This window comes from Trematomus bernacchii, unplaced genomic scaffold (assembly GCF_902827165.1).
Source record: "Trematomus bernacchii unplaced genomic scaffold, fTreBer1.1, whole genome shotgun sequence".
NCBI classification, from domain to species: Eukaryota; Metazoa; Chordata; class Actinopteri; order Perciformes; family Nototheniidae; genus Trematomus; species Trematomus bernacchii.
Window position 1 is genome coordinate 8,094,390 of NW_022987828.1, and position 15,441 is coordinate 8,109,830.

A 15,441-nucleotide genomic window follows, 5' to 3' on the forward strand; every position below is an offset into this window, starting at 1 on the left:
CCATTTATATCTTCAATTTTCTTTATTGTTTCATTATTTACATTGTCCAGATTCTCTTCCAACAGAGTCAACACAGATCAACACATTAAATAGAAAACAATGTCGGCTGTAAAAGAAAGCACGGGTTGTTACAATAGCCACAAAGTATGCACCTCTGCAGACATGAAGGTTTGAGGTGAGTACTGTTCACACTTCCTCGACCCTATCAGAAGGAAATAATTTGATTAAATACTTTTTACCTTAAGATTCAAGGTTCGAAATGCCTTTTGAGAAATACATTTGAAAAACCCTTTTTTTAATCTAAATCCACAAGGGAGGATCTCAATTTGCAATAAAGAGCTGCAGAGAACTTAACATTATCTCAAAGATGAAGGTGATCTGCATCTACACCATGGCATTATGTCAGATATAATACCATTGTCAAAAATGCAGCAACTGTAAGACATCAGTGGTGAACTAAATGCTTAGCCTCAACAGCGTACAGCTTGGTAATCCACTTCAAAGAGAAGAGACTGATTAAGACTTTAAGTGTTTTGATAAAATATATACTCTTTAACAGCAGCGGGCCTACAGGTTAAAAAAAACAAACATTTAAAGATACAAATCAGCCAAGCAGAGGCTGAAAGGATGACAGAAAAGAAGTGCAGTGTGAAAACCGCATGGCTATTTACTGATTGTAACATAATGTTGAAGAGATCAGTGCTCTCTCCACGTAATGACCTGTCTGGATGTACAACAGTGATGGTAACAGTGCAAACAGCTTCCTGTAGCACACATTACAAATTAAGACTTAGAAAAGGAATTTTACAGGCATGACAAAAAAGATTACATTTTCTTCTAAAGCTGAGCCTTTGGTTGAGCAATAATTACACTTCGTACATATTCATGATCGTCACTGATGAAGTAAATAAAGCACTGAGGTGGTTTCTGTACATCATACTGGTCAAGTAAAGGAACATTTGCAGCTTTGAGGTAAAACCCTGATTCTAGTGGGTGAGAAATATTTATCTTCAGTGGATTCTATTTGCTGTGGTGTTGCTTTACCTTACCAGGGAAGATCTTTGACTAGCGATTGTACCCATATTTATAAAGCACCAATAATTGGATGTTCAAGGACGGGGGGGAAAGGATTGGTTACTGAGATGTCCTCTGCCATGTCTGTCTACTACATTACATGACTACAGTACAACCACTCGTGCATATGATGATAATCCTCATCTCTTTTAATCTTATTTATCGTTAAAGGTGGGGTAGGTAAGTTTGAGAAACCGGCTTGAGATACACTTTTTGTTATATTCCATGGAATGCTCTTAACATCCCGATAGCAATGAATATCTTAAGTGCTTTGACAAAAAATCCATAAAAAAATGTCATCTGTGGAAGCCGTAGTACTGTAAAAAGCACGACCAATCATTTTAGCCGGCCCGGCTAAAATAACTGGATGGCCTACCTGCCTGTCAGCCTTCCATCGGGGCACAAACTTATCTCGTGCCCTCATTGGTCATGTGCGCGTTCGTGTGTGTTGGAGGAGGGGCTATGTAAGGAAGTGGCAGATTTTCTCCGGTTGTGTATTTTCAAATTCTAGCGATCTCGAGCCGGTTTCTCAAACTTACCTACCCCACCTTTAACGTTGGCTTTGGTTCTTCCTATTTAAAAATGTCCAATCAGTTGAAGCAGTCGTAGCCAAGAAAGAGGCGCCTCAAGGAAAAGCAGGTGGAGTATTTAGTACACAAGCTTTTTGGGCATCTCCCAAGTAAACTCTGGTCGACCAAAGTGGCCGTAGGAGGCTGTCTGCTGGTAGATGGGCCTCTTCAGGTTCAGTTCCCTATGGAGGATACAGAAGACATACAACATCACAGGTGAGAAGACTGTAAGCATGTCACACGATAATATCTGGATTGTTTTTGTAATTTTATCAAAATAAAAGTCAACTTTATTGTCAATCTTTCAGTTTGTGTGTACAGACAGTGAGATCGAAATACCGTTTCCCAGAATCTCAAAGAATAAAAAATACAAATATATATATAAAAATATGTATATGCATATATATAATCAATCAACAGACACATTTAGCCATATGCACACATTAAAGACATAAATAAAAGCACAACAATCAATATATAAAAAATAACAGTCACTTCAAAATCTGTGAAATCTGTGAAAAATGTACATTAGTGCATTACATTAGTACATTTTTTAAATGTATGTAGTTCTGGTTGTTCACACTATGGCTATGATCAACTGCAACTCATGTGTATTTAATCTTGATCAGACATGTCGCCATGAGTTATCTGGAGCTTGTTATTGAGTTTTATGATATTGCATATATTGCATCATTGTTTTAGTTTTGTGTTGCTCTAATGGCCCCTAGTGGTAGTAGACACAAATGCACATCACCAGAAAAACACACATTTTCACTTGTCTGATTTTGCCCCAAACAGAAACCTAGTCCTAGGCCATCGGACTAGGCAGCTTCAAATGTAGCAGCTTGACACAGTCTTGCATAAGGAGGATACAAAGGTTATATAGTAATGTTTACCTAACAATGACTCCTGGCCGCAGATCAAAGTTCTTGTTGACAATCCGCAGCAGCTCTGACTCTGATTTCTCGGAGGAACCGTAGGTGAACACGGAGATGGACAGAGGTTGTGCCACTCCGATAGCATAAGATACCTGTAACACATCCAGAAAGGTCAAAGATCAGCCCGTTAATGCTTCAACTACAGCCTTTACTCCCTCATACATTTTTAGATGGGTGAATTATTGACGCTGTACGCTCACCTGAACCAGAACTCTCCTGCAGAGGTTAGCTTTGACCAGAGACTTGGCCACCCAGCGAGCAGCGTAGGCAGCAGAGCGGTCCACCTTTGAGAAGTCTTTACCGGAGAAAGCTCCACCACCGTGAGCGCCCCAACCTCCGTATGTGTCCACAATGATCTTCCTGCCTGTCACACCAGCATCACCCTGTTGAAGAAAGAAGGGAAGGTGTTATGTACTTCAGGGCTGATGGTATGGATGCAGATGTTGTCTTTTTTGTCCAGTTAATTGTATTTCTAGGGAAATTTCATATCCATAAAAATAAATGGGCTGACTCCAAACCACATTTTTTAAATTTCTATCAAGAATTTAAACAATATATTAGCACTATTAAAAACATTAGGAATAAGAAGGCAATCAAAACTAATTTGATATTTAAAAAATATTTAATCTGAAGTATCAAAACGTATTTTTCTTTTTTCTTTACTTTATTTAATGTTTTGTTGCTTTGTATGTCTGCCCCTGGACTTTGTATGTAGAATGTATGATGTTCATGTATGATATTGAATAGATAAGTACAAATAAATGAAAAAAAAGAAAAATAAGGTAAGATGAGTAAAAATCAGTGGTGACTTCTTAAGTGTTTGATTGTTTACTGATCGGAATAAGCAGATGTGTGTGATGTTCACCTGAGGTCCTCCAATGACGAAGCGACCGCTGGGCTGGAGGTGGTAGATGGTCTTGTCGTCCAAATATTTAGCAGGAACCACAGCGTCGATCACCTGAACAAATCAATGCAACATTAAAACCAAAGAGGTGCTTTCATCAGAGGCCAGTCAGGTTTGCTTATGAGGCTCTACCTTCTCCTTGAGGACCTTCTTCTGTTCCGCCAAAGTAACAAAATCATCGTGCTGGACGGAGATTACGATGGTGTGAACTCTCTTGGGGATCACAGCTCCGTTCTTCTGGTCATAATGTACCGTCACCTGTGGGACACACAAGAAAACAGTTGGTATTTATTATAATTACTGACTGATCTGTAGTTCTCTCCATTTTACTCTGATTTAACCAAGTTTTTACCGCTGCTATTTATTTTCCTTTGCAGATCCTCACCTGAAACTTGAATGAGAGTTAGGCCTGATATCGTCTGACACAGCTCATAGAAAATGAGTGTATCTCCATTGGCAAGCTGACTACATAGTCAATTCCTTAATATTCCTTTGTCAATAAATATATATGTGCTTAACCAAATGTGTTCTCTATTTTAATATTTTACCTACCATCTCTTGACTGACTTTATATCAACTTATATTAACCAGCAGGGACACAAAGGCATTAGACACCTAAGGTCAATGTTTTTTTCTGCTGGTATCTTAACAAAACTCTAGGAAGAAATCCGGAGTAGAAACAAAAAACTGTTACACAGAAGACATATTGTGAGGCAAAATGTTGCAAGTCTTTTAAACCCACCTGTGTTTTAGAGTCAGGGCGCAGCCAGGGGACGGAGCCGTCGCGTCTGAGTTCAGCCATCTTTGAGTTGAGTTTGTGAGCTAAGACGATGGTGAGAGGCATGCACTCCTCAGTCTCATCTGTGGCATATCCAAACATCAGACCCTGCAGAGAGAGAGCGACAGAACTTAAACAGAAGATGTATACTGTATAATGAAAAAGATCGTCATAGAAGAAATAGCCATCTTGAAATCATCTTTTTTAAAAGGTAGACGATTAAAAAGCATTGATATTCATTGTTCTTCTCTGTGGTCTCTGAAGAGTCAGATATAGGCTGAGATAATAAATAAAAAGTGCACTCATGTAGGTGAAAATATTTTAAAATAAATATAGCATTAAACAATTAGTAGCCTAACCTGCGTTTCCTTACACACCAAACTGACACCAAAGAACACGAAATAATACGTCCCGACCATAGACTAGCCAACCACCCAAAAGTGCCTACCGACCATGTTTAAAAAGGTTAAAGGGAAAAAGTTGCCCTACTTTGCTTCCCCGATGAAGGTAAGTCAACAGGTTGAGGTTGCTAACATGGCATCGTTGAACTTTATTTTTCTGTCGCTTATTATATATTATTATTTCTATTGTTGTTGTACCTGGTCCCCAGCTCCCATGTCCTCCTCCTCTCTGTCAACGTGGACGCCCTGAGCAATGTCGGGACTCTGCTGCTCCAGAGCCACAAGCACATTACAGGTCTTATAGTCAAAACCTACGGAAGGAAAGAGAATGAGATGGAGAAGGCTGACACACAGAGCATATTTTACCTCTATTTTATTTAACGTTCAAGTTGTTCTCTCACCTTTTTCAGAGTTGTCGTAGCCGATGTGTTTGATGGCGTCCCTCACCACCCTCTGGTAGTCCACGTTGGCCCGGGATGTGATCTCTCCGCAGAGCAACACCATGCCAGTCTTACACACCGTCTCTGTCAAATCAATACATTACATATGCGTTTAAAGACCTGAACATCTATTCATGGGTCTATTTTTGCAACGCCATAATTGCAGTTATCAGAACACACACAGCGTCGCTCTGCTGAGAGGTAATCTTCAGACCCTCAGAGGTTGATATTGAGATACAATAAATAATCTCAGCAAAAACAATTATGTTTGTTTACACTCATCTTTTTCAAAACTTACCAAATGTTGCCCTTTGTCCTTAAAAGAATATCTAATAAACACTTGATACTTTAAGTACATTTTGCTGATTAATATTCTGTTATTAATTAACATTTTGAATTCAGGACATTTACTTGTACTGGGATATTATTGGATCTTGCAGTTTTTTGTCACAATCCATAACTATAGATAAAAAATATCAAAAATGTGTTCTGCTAGTTTTGTCTGCACTTTATTTATATTTCCTTGATCGACATAGAATATCTCATACACTCACCACAGGCCACTTTGGCATCTGGGTCCTGCTTCAGGTGAGCGTCCAGGACAGCATCACTGATCTGGTCACAGATCTTGTCTGTAGAGAAAAACAAGCAGGTTAACATAAAGGCCACCAGTTTATATGAGATTCTGAAGCAATAGATTCCAGTATTTGCAGAACAGAAAAAACAATATATATTGTAGCATAATAACTATAAGTTTTGCTGATTTTTATCTTAAAGGTTAAATATTTATATTTCAAAACGAACATGTTGGATTTGAGTGCAGCAGCAGGATAATGCCTCTCAAACTACTCCATTCATCTTTCTCTCTGTCCTCCTGCTGACGCAATGCAACACACGAGTTACATCAGAAACAACAACAAACACCTGGTTGCATCGGCTCAACACGACCCTGAGAACCTCAAACTATAGCACTCATTTTCAAATATGGAGTAATCCAAAAACATTTGATTGTTTTAATCGTTACTGTAGGTTGACTTTGCAGTTGTGTGCAGGTGTATGTGTACATGTCTTTCAGTCCAAAAAGTTCCCTATCTGTGGGAACAGCCCAGGCCTCGAGGTGTTATCAAACCAATGCTGTGTGCTGCAGCTCTCCACCAAGGCCACACACCTCTGTGAATGTGCTAAACGCGGGATGTAAAGCGCTAAACCTTTTACTTTTATATTTAAGCTGCTCGGTGATTCAATGCCTTATTAACCTACTGCTAGTAAATTGCATCTGTAGTGAACAAAAAGGTATGAAAATGTTGGTCGTGCCATGTTTTCTAGAAAAAGTGCCATCTGCTTTTCTTCACAGTACTCCCGTTAGACAAGCTGCATGCTAAAAAGATCCTATAATATATTTGTTGGTTTTGGGTTATCATGCATTTTGGCTTTTCTTTCAATTTTTTATCACTGGTAACTAGGTCTTCCACTTTGGTAAACATCTTTCATTCTTTTGTGAACGTTTTTAAAGACCTGAACAACTTAAAGTTACGTCTACTCGATGATATACAGAGTACAAGTATGATATTTTACACACCAAAGATGTAGCCCTCTCTTTTGCCATGTTTCAAACCTTTCCCTTACAATTAATAATGAAAAATTGTAATGTGATTAATATCATTTTTGCAAATTAATCATTTGTTTTCAATAATTGGAGCTTAAAGTTGTCACTTTTTCTGTCAGTGTGTGTAAAGCTGCCCAACCTGTTTTTACTCTGCTGCATTTACTGATTATCGATTTAGTAAAGAGGACTTTGTAACATATTTGTGAAATGATTACAACACAAGTTGGGGGTGGTCTAAAAGCAGAACTTTAGAGGGTAGAGCACATGTTTAGCTTTTATGGTTTCTGGTTAGACAATCTTTCTTAGGGCACACTATTTTAGTCCTCCTATTGAGCATCTATGAACAATATACAAACTTTTAATACATGTGAAAACTGTAATAGAGTTAAGCATCTAAAAATACCTAATACACCTATATTTTTTGCAAATGCCCTTAAAAATGTAGCAGTCTCCTGTTAAGGAACATTTACAGCTGTTGACAAATACATCTGCTAAATCAATCACAGTTAGACCGTTACAAACCATGTTGTTAATATGGATATATTGCTGATAAATGCTAAATAGGGTGGACTTAAATGTAAGTATAACCAACATGGAATTGTTACTTTTTGGACTTGAGCAACATTTAATTAAAATGTTTTAAAGGCTGACAGCTTTGTTCTGTTGCAGCAATGTACTTGCATTTTTGACTGACTTGTCTTATCAACATGCCAGTTGTATCCCAGCATAGTGCACACAAAAAAGAGATACTTTTACTCCAGCGTGTAACCTTACACCACCGTCACACACATTTATTTCCTGCTGCCCATAACTGAGAGTGTGAGAGAGGGGCAGTAAACACATGTTACTGTGAATGGAATACCAACCATGCTTGGAGAGAAAAGCACTGTGGAGCTATTTTGGTCTTGACGTCTAACTTGTGTAATGTTTATTTGTCCTTATTTGCAGTTTTAGTAAAATGGTTAACATATTCCTCTGTATACAGAAACAAATAAAGATGGGGTTCCTTAAGACTGTTATTACAACAGACTTGGCCAAGGTGTGACATATCTTAGTAAACACTTTCACACGCTTCAGTTTCAGTGTCCCAGTTTAACCCAAAGGTAGTTAAAGTTGAATGGAGACTCACCTGGATGTCCCTCTCCTACGGACTCCGACGTGAACATGAAAGAGCCATCGTCCAGGCTGTCACTCATTTTTTCTGAAGGGCCAGGTAGTCAGCTAGAGTCTCAGGGAGAAGAGATTCCTCAGTTCCTTCCACAAGCAGCTCAGAGAGATCTGAAGGTGCTTTATATTCCTGCTAGCTCTTCTTTGTGAGAGTAATTTAATAAGGGAGGCAAACAGCCCTGCAGCCACTACACAGTCTATTTTACAACACTCCACGTGTGTGTCCACATGGCCCAATATATATGGTCAAGAGAACACACACACTGGACACACACACACACACACACACACACACACACACACACACACGCACACACACATACACACTTTTGTGAATCCATGGGACAGTCCATGTCCAGGGGGGAGTGGATGATGGGAGGGTCTTCACAGCTTGTGGAAACTGCTTGTTAACCCCTTGTGTACAGTGTGATGCTTCAGTGTGTGATTACTGTCATCACTTTTGCTTTCAGCTCTGCTTTTGTGGATCAAATGTTGTATGGCAGCTAGAAGACCTTAATTAGGGAGACCCCCTCCCCCGTCACCCACCGGGACAGCTCTGTCTGGGACCAGGCCAGGTCAGGGCAGCCTATGGACAGAGGGAGAGAAAGGTTGTTGTTGTCAACTGAAAAAAAAATGATGCAACTATTCCTGTTTACATCATGTTCTGAGCAAAGTTAGCTTGTTCATTATATATTTAACTAGAAACCATGACATATGAACGTAAAGCATGCAGAGCTTCAGCAATTAGTTGTTGGTTCATTTAATTTGTTCATATGGATCAATGGTTTTAATACATTTTCAAGCAAAAAATGCCAAATATTTGATGGTTCTATATTTTGCTGCTTTCTTTGGTCTTACGTTAATGTAAATTCTCGTGTGGAAAGTGACTTTGGCGCATTTCCACTACAGCGCGGAGCACGGTTTAAGCGTGCGTTTCCACTAGGCGTAGTTCCAGCTAGCGGTACTTTTTCACAGTTTTCTGGCTCTCCAAAATCGAGGTTCTTTCCGGGCCAACAACCGGGCTGAGTATGCTAAACTAGTGAAAGAATCGCTGGCAACTACAACAAAATGAACATATTTTACCGTGATTTAATTGTAATACACGTTTCAAAATGATGCCGAAGTAACAACATACTGATACCGGTTAGTAAAAACCATGAATTAATGCTTTGACAAGTCTGCAGACAGACGGCAGGCGAAAAACCTTTTAAAATGCGTGTTTTCTGAATGGAGATCGGCTAAGCTAACGCAGTATATGCTCCGACCGTCCACACTCACAACAACGGCCTATACAGACATAAATAAACCAGCGACTGTATTCGCCATGACACAGACAGTCTGTGGTGTGTACTTGTTTAACTTTTGTCTAGTTTCTGAACAGATATGAGGAGCTGTGAGTGCTAACAGCTAACGGCTGATGTTGGTTTTGTGTTTCGCATTGAAGATGACGTCACGGCTCCGCCTACACTGCGTTACTATAGTTACTACCCCAGCTACTAAACTGTAATGGAAACGCAGCATAAAGTGAGCCTGGCCTACCAAGGCCTAACTATACCGTACTAAGCCGTGCGAGGACCTGCAGTGGAAATGCGCCATAAATACATAAAGTCTAGTACTCCACTTAAAATAAGTACATTTTTTAAGTACTGTAATTAACTGCTTCAATTTCATCCTTTTACTGCATTACATTTCAAAAGGTAATTGTTTTAAATTACTATGCGACTGCAATAGTTAATTATGCAAATTAAGATGTTGCACAAAAAACTGATGTTTAGTTTTTTTTATTATATTTAATTGTTGCTACATAATGCCTTTTATTATAAAATGAGCAGACTTCTAATGCAAGCTTGTTGAGGTGAAGCTAATGTCTACTACTTTATACAGTGCTGTGTTATTAATTCTTTAGAAATGCATAATACTTTGCATACTAATCAACAAAATCATCAACTACAGGTGGAAGAAATGTCTTGAAGTTAAGAGTACAATATTTCCCTCTGAAATGAAGTGGAAAGTAGTTCAAAGTACCATAACAAGTATTTCAAATGTGTACTTCTGTACAGTACCATGCATTTAGTAACTTTCCATTACTGACCGTAATTGCATTTGGAGCAGACAGTCACCTGTTGTCTAAATGCTCTTTTCCATCAAAGTCCCAGCCTGAGGCTCTTGTCTCGGTACACAACTGCAGAAAATACTGAGCCATTTCCTGAGAGAAGATCAAATAATGAAGATGTGTCTCTCCGATAGCTGGTAGCCTTTAAGGTGACCAACACTGTGCCTGTGTTTCAGTGTAATATCAGGGAGCGTATTGCACTGTGTGTGCAAGAGATGCTCACAAACAGGAGCCTGTGGAAACAATGGGTCTGTAATCTGAACCCAGACACAGACTGAACCTTTTCATGTGGCTCACAAGCTCTGCAGACAATGAGATAAACAAATGTCTCTTTATTGTTGTGTAAACAGAGCAGAGAGACTAACCCTTTCTCTGCATCTCTCATTCTGATTTCAGCTGGTGATAACTTTATGAAATTAGGGGAGAAGATTAACAAGCTCTTATTAGTGAATGTTATGCCATCTGATTCAAGCATCATTAAGAACAAAACCAGCAAGGCAAAAAGCATGATCAACAGTTCATAAACCATGGAGCCAATGTAAGCTGTAATTGCATGTTTCATGAATTTTGAGATGGGTGACCATAAGAAACAGCTGTGTTAATATAAAGATGAATGCCATAACTAGGAAGCCGATCCTCCCGTAGGCCAGCAGAAACAAATCAAACCTGGATAGTCAGGGGCTGCGTGCTGAGTGGGATTTAAAACGAAATAATTCACCAAATAAAAAGCCAATTTATATAATATACTATTCAAGTTCTTGCCCTGCCTAAACAGCCTACCCAAAATGAACTATTTCATATTGCAATAAACTAGTTAGATGTGAGCCGAGACGATAAAATAAAGGTTGCCAGAAATAACAACCTGAGGCTAGCTTAAAGTAAACAGTGCAAATAATTAGTTAAATCCACAGAGTTCATACTCCTTAGGGGCCCAATTAAGGAGCCCAACACTCACTGTAATCTGTAAGGCATAACGAATATATGAGAAACCCGCTATAATCTAGATACATAATGATGTTCCTACTACCTCCTGGCCTTTGTTTGGCCTTTTTGTGTTGGCAGAATTTAGTCTTTTTAGTTTTCAAACACTCAAATGCTTTGAGCGGATTCTTTAAATCAGATAAGCCTTTTTTTGTAAATCTGTTCTGTCTAAAGTCCTAGGCAAGTTTGCCAGAAATGGGGCGAAGCCTGCGAGCTAGTTCAGGCAGGCAACTCGAGCACCAATGATACATTAACACGTGACGCACCTCGTCCCTCTTACAACCAACCAAACACATTCTCCTAAACATGCCGCTCTATTTAAGCTGCCAGGTCTTCCTGCCTCTGCCTCGCTTATGCTGCTGCTGCCACTGCTGTGTTCACTTGCTAATGCTGCGTTCATGTTCATGTTCCTGCTGCTGTGTTTCATGTTGCTGCTGCTCGCCTGACCCACCACCACCCCAGCTCCACCCCAGCTTCCACCTGTAGGCTCGGGGGATAGTTATCTAATCATCACTCAATGTTCTTTGTAAATCTGTGGAGTGATGAGGCCCGAGCCTAGACGCCAAACTCAAACTATATGCTGCTATAATAAACATATTAAGAACACGTGAGTTGTCTGACTGAATTACAGAAGAAGGATAAACAAACACAACTGGACATTGACTTGTATTTAGTTTGTTGTTTAGAGTTAACTGAATGATTAATTATCTCAAGACACACAAAATGTGCTGGCAAGAGAGAAAAGTGGGGTTGATGTTGGGCAGCAAAACTATTCTGCTAAACTTGGTTTCACTATTTTATTCATACTGTAATCACTTTGTTTACATCGAGAATGTACAGTATGTTGTTGTTGCTGATTAATTGTTTATTGATAGATGTATTGCAGCTGCAAGTAGCTACTCCAATTCCTTTTTGCAGTGCCAGACGGTGATAGCTCACTCTAAAATCAAGGTTTTGTTAGAAAGCATACTGTGACATTATTTGGTTTGAGCGCACCTACATCTACTTAGAATTGGCCTGTCGTAGAAGACAAAGGGTCAGAGGTCAAGGACAGGTTAATGTGAAAAACAGATCTAGATTATACCACATGAGCCAGTCTGACGGTACAGTGTGCGACCTCTGAAGAGGCACCTCTGTTTATTTTGGCAGAACTAGTCTTTGCACCAGGATGACAACACTCAAGACACCACACTTGTTACGTGAACACACGTGACACTGACTCCTCTCTGAGTTTGTGTGCTTTGCCTCTAATCATTTGTTAATGACTGACCAGGAAGAGGCTTTTTTTTTGTCTAACAAGATCGTTCTGGTTATGTTGAAAGATAACTGCTATCAGAGCTTTGATAACGTGTCAGCAAGCAGAGGATGAATGTGAGCAGGAGAATCAAGAATTTAACCCAGGTAATACTGTGGCCCTTAAAATGTAGCTTTTCTGTTTTCTGAATCCGGCTGACATGAAGCTAGGAATGGGATTATAAATCATTTGAGGCATTTAAGGGCTTTAGTTATCCTGCATATGTTATTCTGCAGGAAAAACAATGCAAGCAAGATAAACAAAGTTATTCCACATTTCCTGCAACTACAGTGTTGAATCATTTCATACGTCTAAAACTTCTTCATATACTGTATCTTTCTTATTTTTTCCTTGCTACTATATACTTTTACTCCACTACAATTTAGAGGCCAATGTTATTATATTTACCACTATATTTACATGTTTTTAACATATTATACGACATTATATACTATACTATTACGTTTTCATGACTTTTTATACTGTATAATGTGTCTTTTTCTGGACTTTATTTCAACATTCATGTTTACATTTTCTTTTGGCATACAATACTACATATTTTTTTACCACTTTCTTTTCTAAATACTATACTATTACATGATTTATGACTTACATTCTAGAGTGAGTGCCCACATGTACTTTTGTTTACTGATTGCTCTGCATCATTCAGCGACGATTCATTGAACTTATTATAGGCTAGGTAAAAGAGGGAACATCAGGTCATTTCTTTACATATTCAAAAAGGAGAGCATTCCTGCCAAAAGGTCAGTTTAAAGAGTTGAATCTATGAAACATACTGCGGACACACTCTAGATGAAGTTCAAAGTTCAAGTCCTCCTGAACCTTCGTCCACAGAGCCGCTGGGCGCCTCAGGAGTTAAAGAATAAAATGATAAATGCCCAATGACCTTTGTGTTGCTTGAGGAGTGTGCACTTTGTGTCAAATCTATATTAAATTGTTTAACAAGTATCTCACCCAATGGCCATCCAGTGTGTAAATCAGGAAGCATTCAAATCCTCTTGATTTAAACACTTAATTCAGACAAACTCACATTGTGCATTTTTCATTTAAATACTAACATTATGGAGACTCTTCCATGTTACATATTATAAACAAAAAAACGATATGCCCAAACCAATCCAAAATCCTAAATGACAGCGTCTCCTCCTTCTCTCTGATTGGCTACATGATACAGTACGTGTGTCATATTGACCCTTTTGCATTTCAATTTAAAAGCAGGGGTCAGGGTTTTTGGGTTTTAGAGTGAGTCAGATTCAAACTTGCCAGAACAGGATGAGATAAATGAACCCTGGCAGCGACTGGGGCTGTTAACACCTGTTTGTCTTTCCGCAGGTTCAAGGACACGCAGTTTGCCTCTGCAGCTACGCACTGTGTCTGTCTGTTTACCAACCAGTTTCATCTGGATGTCAGTCACAGCAGGCAGGATCATTTGGATATTTCCAGTCTTGAACTTGTTTCGCTCGGTTAAGAGACTGTGGAGTGTGCAGATTGTGTTATATAAGGATTGACATGTCAATTAAGAGCAGATAATCCACACTGCCTGCCTGTCACCAACATTACTGGAGATTTATGGAGATTTATATCCATCACTGTTATTTTCTGAGTTTTACAAACTTTTTCGCTACAGGTGGCTTTCTGTGTTAAGAGCTATTTTTATTGTGTGTTCAGTATTTATCTACATTTTCTTTGTTTACAGGGTGGAATTTTGTAGTTATAGAAACATTGATATTACCAATATTTCTCATACAGGGTTTTTTAAGTGAAAACAAAGAGTCGAATGCTGCCTGTCAATTGAACTTGGACAATTATTAATGTTGCACTCCCTGTCCTTTCTCTCTGACTGCCCACCTTGCTCTCTGATTGGTTTCACTTGCACAGTAAGAGTTTAACAGGTCAACCAATGTCTGAAAATGAGAACTCCATACAGGAGGTGGGGTGCAAATCTTCAGCTGTGATTGGCTGCTGGTCCCGCACTGTCCCCATTAGAGCACCATTGGTCCAAGGAGAGGCTGTTATGTATTTGTGTGTATGTTTGCATGTGTATGTGATAAGAATATCAGCTGGTATAATCAGACCAGGCCGAGACCTCACTTAAACTTACAGATTGTTCATTGTGATGTGTGAAATGTGCCTATAGCCTTCACAAATGGCCGATTATCAGATGGATTACAAGCATCAGCCTCACTTTGTTATATAGTTTTTTTTGGGGGGGGGGGGGGGGGGAAACCATTGTATAGTTGATGGAAGGAAATGCTTTTCAACTACAAAAACAAGCATGTAGGCAAGAAGGCAGACTCTTTCACACACACCGCCCAGCATGTGTCCGAGGATAGCAACAGCTGGGCTCCTGGAGTCAGAGGGTCAATCTTTCCCTTCTCTATTCCACCCATTTTGGACCCTCAGCACATTCCCCACTGCCACCAATGAGTGACATATTACCACAATACCATTCCAGCAATGCACTTTTGTCTCACACAGAGGTAACGTCAGTCACACACACACACACACACACACACACACACACACACACACACACACGCACACACGCACACACACACACACACACACACACACACACACACACACACATTTCTGATAATTGATCAATCAATATAGTCATAAAAAGAAAGAAAAAAGCAGCTTTGTTGAGTATTTGATGCTGAACTAGTGGTGTTAGATAGCAAAATGGATATCTTTTGGTTCAGGGAATGAGTGAAAGAAGGCATTTTTAGATTTCACCCTGGACCCTGTAACACTTCACACATCTCTGACTATTTATAAACATGTATTCATTGAAATAAACGTGTGTGGTTAATCGGTAATGAAAATAACTGTTAGCCCTGCAGCCTTGAATTTAGCCACTGAGTATATTGGGTGTAATTGCTCTGTAATGTCACTGACCTCCTGCAGGGGGCGGTGTTGCTCTAAACCATGTCAGCTGGAGAGTCTCAGGACCTCTGTAGCAACTTTGGTACTGACCAGAAAAGTTAATTATTACAAATCTTACAAATATATTTGTTATTCTCTCAATCAGCAAATGTATTTCAGCGGTAAACATAAGACCTTCACTTGGTGTTTATTAATTAAACTTATATGTTAACATCTTGAACATAATGAAGGTGACATGCTGCACTTTGCACCACACTGAACCTGGT

At 39.3% G+C, this 15,441-nt stretch overlaps 1 protein-coding gene across 1 annotated transcript; it reads right to left on the reverse strand.

Annotated features, from left to right (window-relative positions):
* Nucleotides 1-3: 3 nt before the first annotated feature.
* Nucleotides 4-8,086, reverse strand: mat1a (methionine adenosyltransferase I, alpha). The gene is made up of 10 exons (XM_034152198.1): nucleotides 7,840-8,086; nucleotides 5,659-5,736; nucleotides 5,066-5,188; nucleotides 4,863-4,975; nucleotides 4,228-4,371; nucleotides 3,618-3,743; nucleotides 3,447-3,539; nucleotides 2,782-2,964; nucleotides 2,540-2,673; nucleotides 4-1,825 (listed from the first exon to the last, which is right to left on the reverse strand). Exons 1-10 carry the CDS (start codon nucleotides 7,904-7,906, stop codon nucleotides 1,723-1,725), a joined length of 1,164 nt encoding a protein of 387 aa, XP_034008089.1. The 5' UTR covers nucleotides 7,907-8,086; the 3' UTR covers nucleotides 4-1,722.
* Between the last annotated feature and the right edge of the window lie 7,355 nt (nucleotides 8,087-15,441).

What these genes read in the sequence shown, in the direction of transcription:
- mat1a (XM_034152198.1), bottom strand. Translation starts at nt 7,906, where the DNA reads ATGAGTGACAGCCTGGACGATGGCTCTTTCATGTTCACGTCGGAGTCC. An exon ending in CGTAGGAGAGGGACATCCAG is followed by an intron (nt 5,737 to 7,839) that starts GTGAGTCTCCAT and finishes TTTTCTCTACAG; the next exon opens with ACAAGATCTGTGACCAGATC. An exon ending in GCAGGAGAGTTCTGGTTCAG is followed by an intron (nt 2,674 to 2,781) that starts GTGAGCGTACAG and finishes GATGTGTTACAG; the next exon opens with GTATCTTATGCTATCGGAGT.